This window comes from Phascolarctos cinereus, unplaced genomic scaffold (genome assembly GCF_003287225.1).
Source record: "Phascolarctos cinereus isolate Bilbo 61053 unplaced genomic scaffold, phaCin_HiC Scaffold_5;HRSCAF=322, whole genome shotgun sequence".
NCBI lineage: Eukaryota > Metazoa > Chordata > Mammalia > Diprotodontia > Phascolarctidae > Phascolarctos > Phascolarctos cinereus.
Window position 1 is genome coordinate 446794726 of NW_027555958.1, and position 12102 is coordinate 446806827.

At 51.5% G+C, this 12102-nt stretch overlaps 2 protein-coding genes and 4 non-coding genes across 8 annotated transcripts in view; all 6 read left to right on the forward strand.

The window, feature by feature from the left end:
- KIF2C (kinesin family member 2C) overlaps positions 1–5575 on the forward strand; it is a 37730-nt gene extending 32155 nt beyond the window's left edge. For all 3 annotated transcript variants that reach the window (XM_078156602.1, XM_078156603.1, XM_020987561.2), the window contains 2 exons: positions 4585–4708; positions 4976–5575. In XM_078156602.1, the coding sequence (XP_078012728.1) occupies positions 4585–4708; positions 4976–5058 (207 nt within the window). In that variant the 3' untranslated portion in view covers positions 5059–5575. The remainder of the gene's footprint in view (positions 1–4584; positions 4709–4975) is intronic.
- Positions 5576–8440: 2865 nt separating this feature from the next.
- On the forward strand, positions 8441–10851 carry RPS8 (ribosomal protein S8). The gene is made up of 6 exons (XM_020987563.2): positions 8441–8549; positions 8758–8864; positions 9134–9233; positions 9673–9848; positions 10362–10491; positions 10696–10851. The coding sequence occupies exons 1-6, from the start codon at positions 8546–8548 to the stop codon at positions 10803–10805; spliced, it is 627 nt and encodes a 208-aa protein (XP_020843222.1). The 5' UTR covers positions 8441–8545; the 3' UTR covers positions 10806–10851.
- Positions 9273–9353, forward strand: LOC144458071 (small nucleolar RNA SNORD55/SNORD39). The gene has a single exon (XR_013487623.1). It is a non-coding gene; the product is annotated as a small nucleolar RNA SNORD55/SNORD39 (small nucleolar RNA).
- LOC144458076 (small nucleolar RNA SNORD38) lies at positions 9900–9970 on the forward strand. Its single transcript, XR_013487628.1, has one exon. It is a non-coding gene; the product is annotated as a small nucleolar RNA SNORD38 (small nucleolar RNA).
- On the forward strand, positions 10555–10624 carry LOC144458075 (small nucleolar RNA SNORD38). The gene has a single exon (XR_013487627.1). It is a non-coding gene; the product is annotated as a small nucleolar RNA SNORD38 (small nucleolar RNA).
- Positions 10852–11091: 240 nt separating the features above from the next.
- LOC144458118 (small nucleolar RNA SNORA35) lies at positions 11092–11223 on the forward strand. Its single transcript, XR_013487670.1, has one exon. It is a non-coding gene; the product is annotated as a small nucleolar RNA SNORA35 (small nucleolar RNA).
- Positions 11224–12102: the final 879 nt, after the last annotated feature.

Sequence of the window (12102 nt, forward strand, 5' to 3'; positions counted from 1 at the left end):
TTCACTTTCCAATTATTTGCCCCCACAAAAAGAGCTGCTTACAAATATTTTCTCTTTTTTCTTATGGACCTTAGTAGCAGTACTACTCAGTAAGAAGCTATGTGCAGTTTAATGAGCTTTTTGGATCTGATTCTAAATTGCTTTCCAGAATGATTGGGGACTAGTTCACATCTCCATCAACACATTAGTGTACTTGTTTTCCTGAAGCCCCTCCAGAATTTGTCATTTTCTTTTTTTGTCATCTTAGCCAATCTGAGGGTTGTGAGGTGGTACCTCCGAGTTGTTTTAATTTGCATTTCTCTAGTTATTAGTGATTTAAAGCAGAGGTATTAAACTTATGGTATACCAGCAGAATACTCCTGGAAGCAGATTAAAATATAATTGGGAAATATTTAACATCCCCCCAAAAATACAACAAAACACAACACAGATAATGTTAATTTGTGGTTTTCCAAGTCACTGAGCAGCCCAGCTATGTGGTGCAGTAAATAAGAGTGCTGGGCCCAGAGTCAGGAGGACTCATCTTCCTGAGTTCAAATCTTTCTTCAGACGCTTACTAGCTGTGTGACCCTGGGCAAGTCACTTAACCTCAGTTTCCTCATCTGTAAAATGAGCTGGAGAAGGAATATTAAACCACTCTGGTACCTTTGTGTAGAAAACCTCAAACTGGGGTCACAAAGAGTTGGACACAGCTGAACAACAACAAATGTGGCCCATAAGAAGCAGTTTCTATTTGAGTTTGATACCATTGATTAAGAGCTTTTTTTCATACAGCTTAGATTTCTTTCTCTGAAAAAATGTCTGTTCATATCATTTGACCATTTATCAATTGAAGAATGGCTCTTATTGTAAATTTTAACTAGTTCCCTATGTATCTTAGAAATGAGACTTTTATCAGAGTCTTCATATTTCCTGTTTTTCTTCTAATTTTAGCTATGTTGGTTTTGTTTGCAAAAACTTTTAATGTTATATCCCAAGATTATCCACACCTTCTGTGAACCTCTCTGTCTTTTGTTTGCTTCTGAACTCTTCCCTGTCCACATTTTTTCCACGTTCCACTAATTTGCTTATGATGTCACTCTTTTTGGGAGCGGGGCTAGGCAATGAGGTTAAGTGACTTGCCCAAGGTCACACAGCTAGTAAGTGTTATGTGTCTGAGGCTGGATTTGGACTCAGGTCCTCCTGAATCGAGGCCCAGTGCTCTATCCACTGCGCCACCTAGCTGCCCCCTGATGTTGCTCTTTATGTCTATATCATGTGCCTGTTTGGCGTTTATTTTGAGATGTGTGAGACGTTGATCTATACCTATTTTCTTCCAGCTCTATACCAATTTCCACCAGACTGCTTTACAGTTTTCCCAACGGTTTTTACTGACTAGTGAGTTCTTCCCCAGTCACTAGGATCTTTAGGTTTATTAAACGCTAGGTTGCTATGCTCATTTATTTCTATGTATTATATACCTAATCTAGTTTACTGATTAACTTCTCTATTTCTTACCCACTACCAAACTGTTTAAGCAACTAGGTGGCACAGTGGACAGCGTGTCAGGTCAAAAGTCAGGAAGTCTCATCTTCCTGAGTTCAAATCTTTCCTCAGACACTTACTAGCTGTGTGACCCTGGGCAAGTCACTCAACCCTGTTTGCCTCAGTTTCCTCATCTGTAAAATGAGCTGGAGAGGGAAATGGCGAACCACTTCAGAATCTTTGCCAAGAAAACCCCAAATGGGGTCATGGTTGGACACAACTAAAATAACTGAACAATACCACCACCAAATTAATTAGATAGTTACAAATTTGTAGTATAGTTTGAGATCTGGCACTGCCAGGCCCCCTTTCTGCCCATTTTTTAAAAAAATTGATTCCCTCGATATTCTTGATCTTTTGTTTCTCCACATGAATTTTATCATCTTTTTTCCTAACTCTATGAAGTAATTCTTTGGCAGCTTGTTTAGTATGGCACTGAAATTAATTTAGGTGGTAATGTCATTTTTATTATATTGGCTCAGCCTACCATCTCTCCCTGGATTTCCAGGCTAAAGACCCTGGTTTGGATCTAGGCAACACAGCTACAGACTTGCTCCTGGGTGGAGTGCCTGTAGACAGTGACTGTCTAGCCTCAGCCCATCCACTATCTGGAAGGTTCTGCAAGCTCAAGGGAACAATGCTGCCTCCTCACACCTGTGCTTTGCCTGGGGACTAAATTCACCATGTCTCTGGGGCAGAGGGATATCGCTGTCCAGCTCTCACATGGACAAGGTGATAGGGCCACGTAGGAAGTTCAGGGGATCTTGTGCTACAATGAGAGAGAAAGATTGGGGCTGTGTCCTGGTCAGCGCTTATCTGGAGGGTTGTGGTCAGGCATAAGCAGGACAGTGAGGAGAGCGTCTTGACACTGGGTCATATTAGGATCAGTTGAAAGAACTGAGGATGTTTAGCCTTCAGTTGACTCAACGTGGTCTCCCATGACAGCTGTCTTGTAGTGTCTGAAGGGCCCTCAAGTGGCAGAGGGAGGAGACTTCTTCCATTGGCCTTGGAGGGCAGAGCCAGGAGCAAAGATGGGAGGATATCGATGGGAAACCAATTTAAGCTTAACATTGAGGAGAAAACTTGCTAACGAGGAGAGCCTTTCTAAAATGGAACAGGCTTGAAAAGAGGGTAGGATAAGATGATTTAAAAGGTTTCTACTAGCTCCAGAATAATGATCTGATAAAATCACATGCTTAATGAAGTTGGCCAGCTAGCCTCCCCAATTAATAAAACGGAACAGGCTCCCTCAAGAGGTGACAGAGGCAGTGTGAGGCTTTGGGAGCCAGAGTACTTGGTTCTGTGACTAATAATATCCCTGGGACCGGGGGTCAGTCACTTCCCCTGTGGGCCTCAGTTCCTCTCTGTCCAAAGAAGGTTGGGCTTAAAACCTCTGAGATCTCTTCCATCTTTCGGATTCTGTGACTGCAGCGGGGAGAAGAAATGTTCGGTTGAAGAATTGGCCAGGGAAAGTGGAGACTTTTAAGAAAGGAGATGGGGAATTTGTGTAGGCCACTTGGCAGAGCCAGTGGATGAAGAGAGATTGGAGATGGGAATGCCTGAGATGACAGCCAGGGTATAAGCAGGGTGGGGAGTTTGCCATAGATGGCCTTCCTTCTCTTGGGAAAGGACAAGAGAGAGGTCCATGGGGCAGACTCTGTGCTGTAGGACCTGGCCCATTCATCCAGGAGAATCCAGGGATCCTGAGAGAGAAGAATGAAGCTTGACTTCCTAGGGTGATGGCCTGAGGAAGCAGAGACGGGGCTTGTGGGCAGAGGGAGTTTGGAGTTCTACATCCTGGAGGTCAAATCCTTGTGGAGGAGATGTGATCTTTCTCCTGCAGGGTCCCAAAGCAATTGAGAGGAAGCTGCAAAAAGCCAGGTTTCATCCTGATGTCAGGAAGTGCTTTCTCAGAGTGGAGAGGGCTTCCTAATGAGGCGGCAGGCACGTCTTCCATGATAGGTTGGGGATGTTGTGGGAAGTGACTGTTGTCTTGACCCAGCTCAGACTGGAAGCCTCTTGGGTCCCTTCTACCCTCCCAGAAATCCTCACTGCCTCTGAATCCTTGACAGGGCACATTAAGTTCTCTGTGCCCTGAATCATGCAGGGAACTGTCTGAGCCCATGATTGACCCTCCTCAAGTGTAATCCCCCATCCCCTCACCCTGAGGCACCGGGCCAGGCAGCAAGGGGCAGCTCTCTTCTCCTTTTAAGTCCTCTTCTTGACAGATTGGGAAGTTTCTTGTCCCCTACCGCCACACCATTTTGTTAGGGGTATTCCTGCCCAAGCCTTGAGCCTGAAAATGCGTGCTTGGACATCCTAGGCAGCCATTCCCTTCCCAGAAATTCCTTTCTCTTCTGAAGCCCTTCCTGACAATGAGCAGCAGAAATGAAGCCATCCCCCATTCCCCCCCAGTCATCAGTTTCTCCTCCAGAGACTCAAAGTCTGCACCACTCTGGTGGTACAGTCCCTTCCTGGATCACCAGGAAGGGCCGGCAGGTGGCAGGGATCTGTTCGAATGGACAGCAGGGCTTCCATCCTTCCTTGAGACGGCAGCCCTCCACCTCAGGGCCCCCAAGGCACAGGAGGCCTTTCCCACAGCCTCCCCAGCAGGTCGGCCCTTCTTCATGTTCTGGGCCTGATACTCAGGCTTCATTAGTTGCTGTGAGGGACTCTTGGTTCTTTTGAGACTGCCTGGAGAGGGCCTGATTGTGCTGCAATCTTCTCCCTCCCCTTCTGACTTAGAGTTAGTCACGTGGAGTCAGGCCCTCTAAGGCCCAGCTGCTCCCCCAGGCCCAGGCTCTCACAATTTCTGCAGGCAGCTGTCCTTCAGCTGAAAGGGTGACAGTAGCCTCTGCCCCCCTAACGCTGCCAGGATGGTGGCAGGGACAGGCTGAGGCCTGGGCTGGTTTAGGGCGTAGGCAAGAGGTGCTGCTGACTTCCTAAGTGCCCCTTCCAGACACACTGGCTCTCACTCTTCCCAGGCAAGATTGCCCTAGGCTCAGGGGGCAGAGAATGGAGTGAGGTCCATTGTGGTCCCCTCTTCCTGTGTCCCTGCAGAAGTGGTCTAACTGGGTCGAGCTGCTGGAGACCACGGAGCAGCCAGACTACGACCTGGAGACCTTTGTGAACAAAGCTCAGTATGCTGCCGCCGAGGGGATCAAGAACTTCAGCAGCCTGCAAGGTACCAGCCCCCAGGCTCCTGGTTCTAGGGGCCTTCTTGGTCTGGCCTCTGTCCTCCAGCTAAGCCCCCGTGGCCAGGACTGGGAGGGTCCTGGGCAGTCCTGGGGAAGCAGCCCTGGGTGGTATATGCTGGCTTCTATGCACCTCTTAGAAGCCTTAGTGCTGCTCCTCCTGGCCACAGATCCTCAGATCCTCAACACTTCCTGCTGACCACGGGGGAGGGGGCGGCCGGACTGGGCCAGGCTGAACTGAGACCTTTCTTTTGCAGATGTCCTGCAGGCCTTGCGCCTAGCCATGCAGCTGGAAGAACAGGCCAGCCTGCAGATGAGCAGCCATAAACGACCTCAGTAACATGCCAATAAACTGTTTGATGGTTAAGCTCTTCCTTCAGGGGTGTCTGGATGCCCTCCTTGTTTGGGGTGCTAGGGCACACTGCTGGGATGTCTGCCCACTGGATCTGGGCCTGGGCCGCCTCCAAGGTCCTGGGTGGGCTGGCCCGGGGGCTCCCCACCAGCGTTCTTTTTTCCATGTCTGTTGTATAGGGTTTTCTATCATGCAGTCTTAGTGAGCATTTGGCCTGTGTGACTGATGGAGCTCTGGCCAGCAGCGGTCCCGGAGCTGGGAGGAGATGAGGAAGGACCAGCCTTCCCTTCAGTTCCAAGGCAGACAGTTCTGGGCCTTGCTGTTGGCTGCCCAGTGTCTGCTTGGGGTGGGGGTGGGGGGGATTTTTTTAAAAAAAGATTCTGAAACCCTTTCTCCTCAGTCCCTCTGACAACCTTGTTGGGTTTCATTGAGGTGAAGGGGACCTGTCTGTTGTCTGTTGTCTGTATTTAAACATTGCGTCTCCCAATAAAGGAAGAGAATGGAATCATTTGCCTCTGCTTCGTGGAGATGGGGGGAGGGGTCACATTGTTCTAGAAATGGGCTCTCAGGGAATGGGGAGTGTGTTGTAGGCAACTGTTGGGTTGGAAGAGGGGCAGAATACTTAGCAAGGCCCAAATTCCAGCATGAGCCTTATTGCCATGTGGCCCTGGGCCAGTTCCTGAGTTTCCCCAGGCTGCCTATAGGGTCCTCCCTGCTCTGCCTCCACACAGGACCGCTCTAGGTGTTCAGGTGGGACTAGCCCCTCTGGTGAGGTGTTCGGGAGCACTAGCTGCTCTGGCAGGAGGGCTGCTCATCCCACTTCCGTGTCCACCCATCACTCAGCTCTCACCTGGGACTCCAAGCCTTAGCATGCACAGTGGCCACAGCCAGGTGAAAAAGTCTCAGCAGACGGACTAAACCAGGTTGAGGGTAACCTCCAACTTGTTGGTGAGTTAGGGAGGGGATGTCTGTCCCAAACATGTAAAGACTTCCCCCTGGAAGAATGGGCGATGAGAATATGTTGTTCCAACAGCCATGAAGGCAGCTGAAGCAGGCACCCGTGGAGCACTTAGAGCTTGGCCAGACATTGGAAACACCGAGGTCACCCACTGCTTCTTGGCCATCACCAGACATCCTGACTTTTGTCCTGCCACTGGAATTCTGTGACTGGAAGAGAGAGTGAGGCTGATGACTTTGCACAGTTCTGCTTCACTGAAATCCAATTCATACACAAGTCAATGACAGCATCCCTTGATGTCATTGGTCCTCTTGAAAGTGAAGGATAACTACCACCAAAGAAAGGGTGGACATGCCACCAGCCCAGCCTCCTGCCTCCCTTGGGCCTCTGATGTATGCCCTGGAGACAATCGGGATTCTTTGGGCACCCCTGGGCAGAAAGAGGCTGCCTGCCGGCTGTTTCTGGCAAGTTGGAATGGGGGTGGGGAGGGTCCTGAGGAACAACTTAACCCCTAATCTAATGCTGGAGTCCATCCCACAAAAACACAACACTGGGATGGTGCTTTGAGGACATAGGGGCAGAGTTGGTGGCCTGGCCTGGGGAACCTTGTTCAAGCAGTAGAAGTTGGAAAAAAGGAAGCGTGCTCTAGAAAAGCCAGTATTGGACAAAGACAGGAGACCTCCCTCTCCTGGCCCTGTCCTTGGGCACCTCTGGCTGGTCTACCTGAGGCTGAAGAACACCCTCCTATGAAGGGAACCGACCTGACTGGTCTAAGCCTAAGGAAGAACAGTCTGGCCAGTTTATGAAGGCTGAACTGAAAGGGGGAAGAGGTGCTATCCACATCCAGAAAAAGAACCATGGAGTCTGAATGCAGATTGAAGCATACTGTTTGCTCTCCTTTTTTTTGTTGTTTTCTGTTTCTTCTTTCTCGTGATTCCTCCCATTAGTTCTAATTCTTCTTTACATCATGACCAATGGGAAAATATGCTTAATATGAATGTATAAGTAGAACCTATATCAGATTGTGTGCTGTCTTGGGGAGGGAGAGGAAGCTTAAAACTCCAAATCTTATGGAAGTGAATGCTGAAAACTAAAAATAAATTATTTTTAAAAAAGAAAAGAAAGGGGAAAAGGGAGGGGGGCAAGCCGGGAATACATAGAAGAGGCAATGTTCCAATCAGACCTATCCCAAAGTGCAACCGACTGCCTCAGAAAGTAGTGTGAAAATCTTCAGGACACAGGTTGGGGATGCCAAACCAGGAAGGGAGGGTTTCTGCTCTGGTGTGGGTGGGCAGGGCAGACTGTCCAAGAATTCTTTTAACCTTTTAGGAGACACATGCCTAGCAGAAGGGGTCCAATGAAAGTAATTTCTCAGCATGCTAAGAAATCTGCTTGAGCTCATAACAAACTCAGATTCCTGGGGTACAGAAGGGGTTTTTATAACTTTTCAGGCTGACTCATAGTACATAGCAAATCAGTAGCATTCTGCAGCAACTTAGAATAGACAAATAAAGCATTTCATAGGATAGGGAGGTTTAGAGAAAGATGGGGATTGTGGTTCCTTCCTCCCCACCTTAGCCATGGGGATAGGGGTGCTTGTGAGGAAGATCGTAGAGGTGTGAGGACTGTTCCAGGAGTTGAGGGTCACTGTGGGCTGGCTATGACCACTCCACCCCACGTTTGGCACAGAACGGGAAACTTATTAGCTACTCCTTTTCACACACTTAAATGGAGGCTGTCCAGAAGAGAATTCATCCTCGCCCCTAACCTTGGCCCTTCTCCCACCTTCCCTAGTTCCGCCGGGGGTACTGCCATCTTCGCACTCACCCACCTGAGGATCATCCTTATTCTGCCCACTTCCCCACCTCCAAATCAGCCACTAAGTCATTCGTTAATTTAGAAACAAAGCGACCTCCTACACACTGCACGCAGCAGAAACCAAAGCACTGCCTAGTATGATTGTGCCCACACTACAGATGGGGATCAGGGGCTTTGCCTAGGGTCTCTGAGCTCAGTTTGGCAGGGAGCAGCAGACACCCTTAAGTCAATTAGCATTTATTAAGCGCATATTATGTTCCAGGCACTGTGCCCGGGGGTTCCAATGCTGAGCAAGTCACTTCGCCTCCTTCTACCTCAGTTTCCACATGTGTGAAATGGGCAGAATAACTGCACTTTCCTCCCGCGGCTGATGTTAGGACGCTTAGCCCAAGTAGGCGCTATGTAAACACTAGTTAACATCACCACCAAAGTCATCTGTAAAATTGGGACCGCAGTGCAGGGCGGAGGATCAAAGCGCCGACGCTTCGCCAAGACCTGCGCAGTCCCGACCTGCGGCTCTGGAGGAGCCGCCTCCTTCTGCCCACGTGACCATACATCTAGCTCCTGGTTGGCTCCTCCGGGCGAGTCCTGTGACGTCACCTCGCGGCACCCGGAAGTGACGAGAGGCGAGTCCTCAACCCCCCCTTTACAAGCTGGCCCGTGAGCCTCTGCGTTTCCTCTTTGCAGCTCGCGCCGACCATGGGTGAGGAAGCTGGGCGCTTTTGCTGCCATCCACCGCCATCCGTCGCCATCCTTGGGTCGGGGGTCCCGGGCCTGGGCCGGGGGTCTTGGGATGCGAGGGAGAAGGAAGAAGGGCCAGGGTGGGGAGGGAAGCAAGGGCGCGGGGAGCGGGGGCTCGGGACCGGGCTCGGGCCGGGCCTGACCGGAGCCGCTTCCGCGTCGGTCCGCAGGGATCTCCCGGGACAACTGGCACAAGCGCCGCAAGACCGGGGGCAAGCGTAAACCCTACCACAAGAAGCGCAAGTATGAGCTGGGCCGCCCGCCGGCCAACACCAAGGTGAGCCGGGGGGCCCCGGGCCTCCCTCCCCGCGCCCCCCCCAGAGGCCGAGCACCCCGAGTCTGCCCCGCCCCCACCCCCAGCCACGTGAGTGATGATCGCCAGAGCCTTAGGGGCCCGAGCCGGGCCGTGTTGGTCCCGGGGGGCCGCCGATGCTGGGGCTGCTTTGTCATAGTTACACTGACACGTGGCCGGGGCGCCCCGACCCCGGGACACCCTTCCCTACCCCCCAAACCCTCCCTGACCCGGCCTGTGTCTCCCCCGAGCAGATCGGCCCCCGCCGCATCCACACCGTGCGAGTCCGAGGTGGCAACAAAAAGTACCGGGCGCTGAGGCTGGACGTGGGCAACTTCTCCTGGGGCTCCGAGTGTGAGTCGGATGGGGGTGGGGGCTGGGGCTGGGGGGCCCGGCGCCCTGATGACAACCTTGGTTACTGCTGCAAACACCGAATGTAATGGTGGGGATGCAAACCTTGGAGAACTGAGCGCCACAGCCGGGACTTGGCCTTTGGGGACAGGCATGGCCTCGGGTTAGGGTGGTCTGAGGGGGGCTCCTGAAGGCTGGACCAGCTTTACCAAATCTCTGAAGAGAAGGGTAGGGAGGGTGAGTGACTGATGGAAAGAGTTTGCAGTTGAGGAAGGGGGGCGGGGTGTTAACCTGTAAAGATTAGGTGGGAGAGGGGAGGGCTGCCTCTTCTGTTCTGGACAGCCTCCATTTAAGTGTGTGAAAAAGATTTCTAGAGAGCCAGAGTGCCTGGTGAGGTTGATTGATGGCTCTTAAGTCTTACTGGCTATTTCTCCTTACTTAGGCTGTACCCGAAAAACAAGGATTATTGACGTGGTCTATAATGCATCCAACAATGAGCTGGTCCGGACCAAGACACTGGTGAAGAATTGCATCGTGCTCATCGATAGCACCCCGTACCGCCAGTGGTATGAGTCCCACTATGCTCTGCCCTTGGGCCGGAAGAAAGGAGCCAAGCTGGTACGAGTCCCTTGTGTGTGGGGCAGACAAAGGGGAGGGAAAGAACCGGCCTTCCAGTGAGGAGAACCTTGTCCAGTTCTGCTGCTGATGTCTCAGAGATGACAGCTTTGTATGCTGAGGAAGGTCTGGGAGGGGGCATGGCACAGTGGCTGCTTAGGGCTGCAGTCACAAAGTTGAGCCATTAGCCTGTGGTAAAAGGGAGGAAGAGGGCCCCCCAGTGCTTCTAGGGGTGGGCACCTTGGCTTGTGTGCTGGCTACCCCCCAATAGCTAGCAGCTTTGGGTGGGCCGCTGGACTCCTCAGACCAGGAGAGGACCAAGATGTTCTAGCTGGACTAAGAGAAGCCTTGACTAAGCATGTGCTTCACTATCCATAGCCTTGAGTGGGCATGCTGGGAAATGAAGCAGGTTTTGGGGAGGTCCCTCACAGCTTGGGCCATCTCTGGTTTTAGGATCCCCAGCAGTGGGAGGGACAGCCTCCAGGCTAATCAGTCCATCTACTCCGTTTGCTCCAGACTCCTGAGGAGGAAGAAATTTTAAATAAAAAGCGGTCAAAGAAGATCCAGAAGAAATATGAAGAACGAAAGAAGAATGCCAAGATCAGCCCACTTCTGGAGGAACAGTTCCAGCAGGGCAAGCTACTTGGTGAGGAGGGAAAGGGGGGGGAGATGCTGGGTGGGGGGAGTTACACAGCAAGGACCCTGACCCTCCTGATGATGAGAACCCTGTCCAGTTCTGCTACTGAGTTGGAGTGACGACAGTGGTATATCTGAAGAGACTGATGTTGCAAGTGAGATTTGGGAGCACGGTGTTGTGACCTAATCTGATAGCCTGACCTCTTTTCCACAGCCTGCATCGCATCGAGGCCAGGCCAGTGTGGCCGAGCAGACGGCTATGTGCTCGAAGGCAAAGAGCTTGAGTTCTATCTAAGAAAGATCAAAGCCCGAAAGGGCAAATAAACCGTAACTTGGACATTCACTAATGGAATAAATCCCCATGTTGTTCGCCCTTTGTCCTGTGCTCATTGCTTGGGGCGGGGGGTGCCCACTGGAGACTCCAGAGCCAGCATCACCTACGTGCTACTGACCTGCTGCATCCTTTGGACTTAGCGTTGTTGTTGTTTGCTTTTTGGCTAGGTAGTGGGATTAAGTAAGTGTTATGTGTGTGAGGCTGGATTTGAACTTGGGACCTCCTGAATCCGGGACTGGTGTTCTATCCAGTGCGCCACCTAGCTGCCCCTGGACTCAGCATTGTTAAGTGACCCACTGGTCCTCCCCATGGCCAGCTGGGCCTCATCACAGTGCAAGAGGAATTCCCCTCCCTACAGAAGGGCCAAGCCTGCTTGTAGGCAGCCCCTTTTGGACTGGGGGCACATCTGGTCGGCGTTCAAAGGGAGCTCCTTGGGAGCGAGGGCATACTTCAGGAGAGCTGATAGCTGGTCCTTTACTCCTAGGGCAACCAGTACTTCTGCAGTGAGGGGCACCAGACCACAGGTGTGGTCACACCCCTACATCCCAGGGAGAAATGAAGCTGCTTAGGCAGTTGACCAGTCTGCCTCCTTTCCCTTAATACTTACTGCCCAGGGCTGTTGTGAGGTTGAAATGAGATAACATACTTTTAGGATAGTGCTGGGTACACAGCAGGCATTTTACTAAATCCTCCTCTGCCAACTTTGCTCTCCATTCCCTTTCTACCTCCTGGGTGTTCAGCCTTGGCCGCAGCCTCCAAGCTGACCTGTGGGTAGTAATCAGAGCAGTTTCTAACTCAACTTGTGGGATGGTTGGCTGGCTGTATTGGAGTTTCCTTGGCAGGTGTTCCTAGGAAGGAGTCTGACCAAGTAGGGGTCTTTCAGTTCCCATCACTCCAGTGCTGGTGAGACTCAGCCTTCCCTCTTTGGCCTGCTGCACTATGGTACCTTTCTCTAGCTTCGCCTCTTGGGACATGATGCTGGTGTAGTCGTGCCCACAGGACTGCTTCCTCATCCGTATTTGAACGTCCTATCACCCAGGCCTTCCGATTTCATTACTTCTTGCCAGACTGCTCTAAATAGCCACCTGATGGTATCTTGGACCTGACGGGTTCAAAATTGAACTCAAGTGCCCTGTCAACTGCAGACCCTCACCTCTTCCTGACTTCCTCACTGTGAGGGTTGACTGTCCTCGCAGTCACCTGTTTGCAGCCTAGGTGTCATCCTCAACACACCACCTGTGTGGTAAAGGCCTACAGATTCTGCCATTATAACCTCTTTCAGATCAT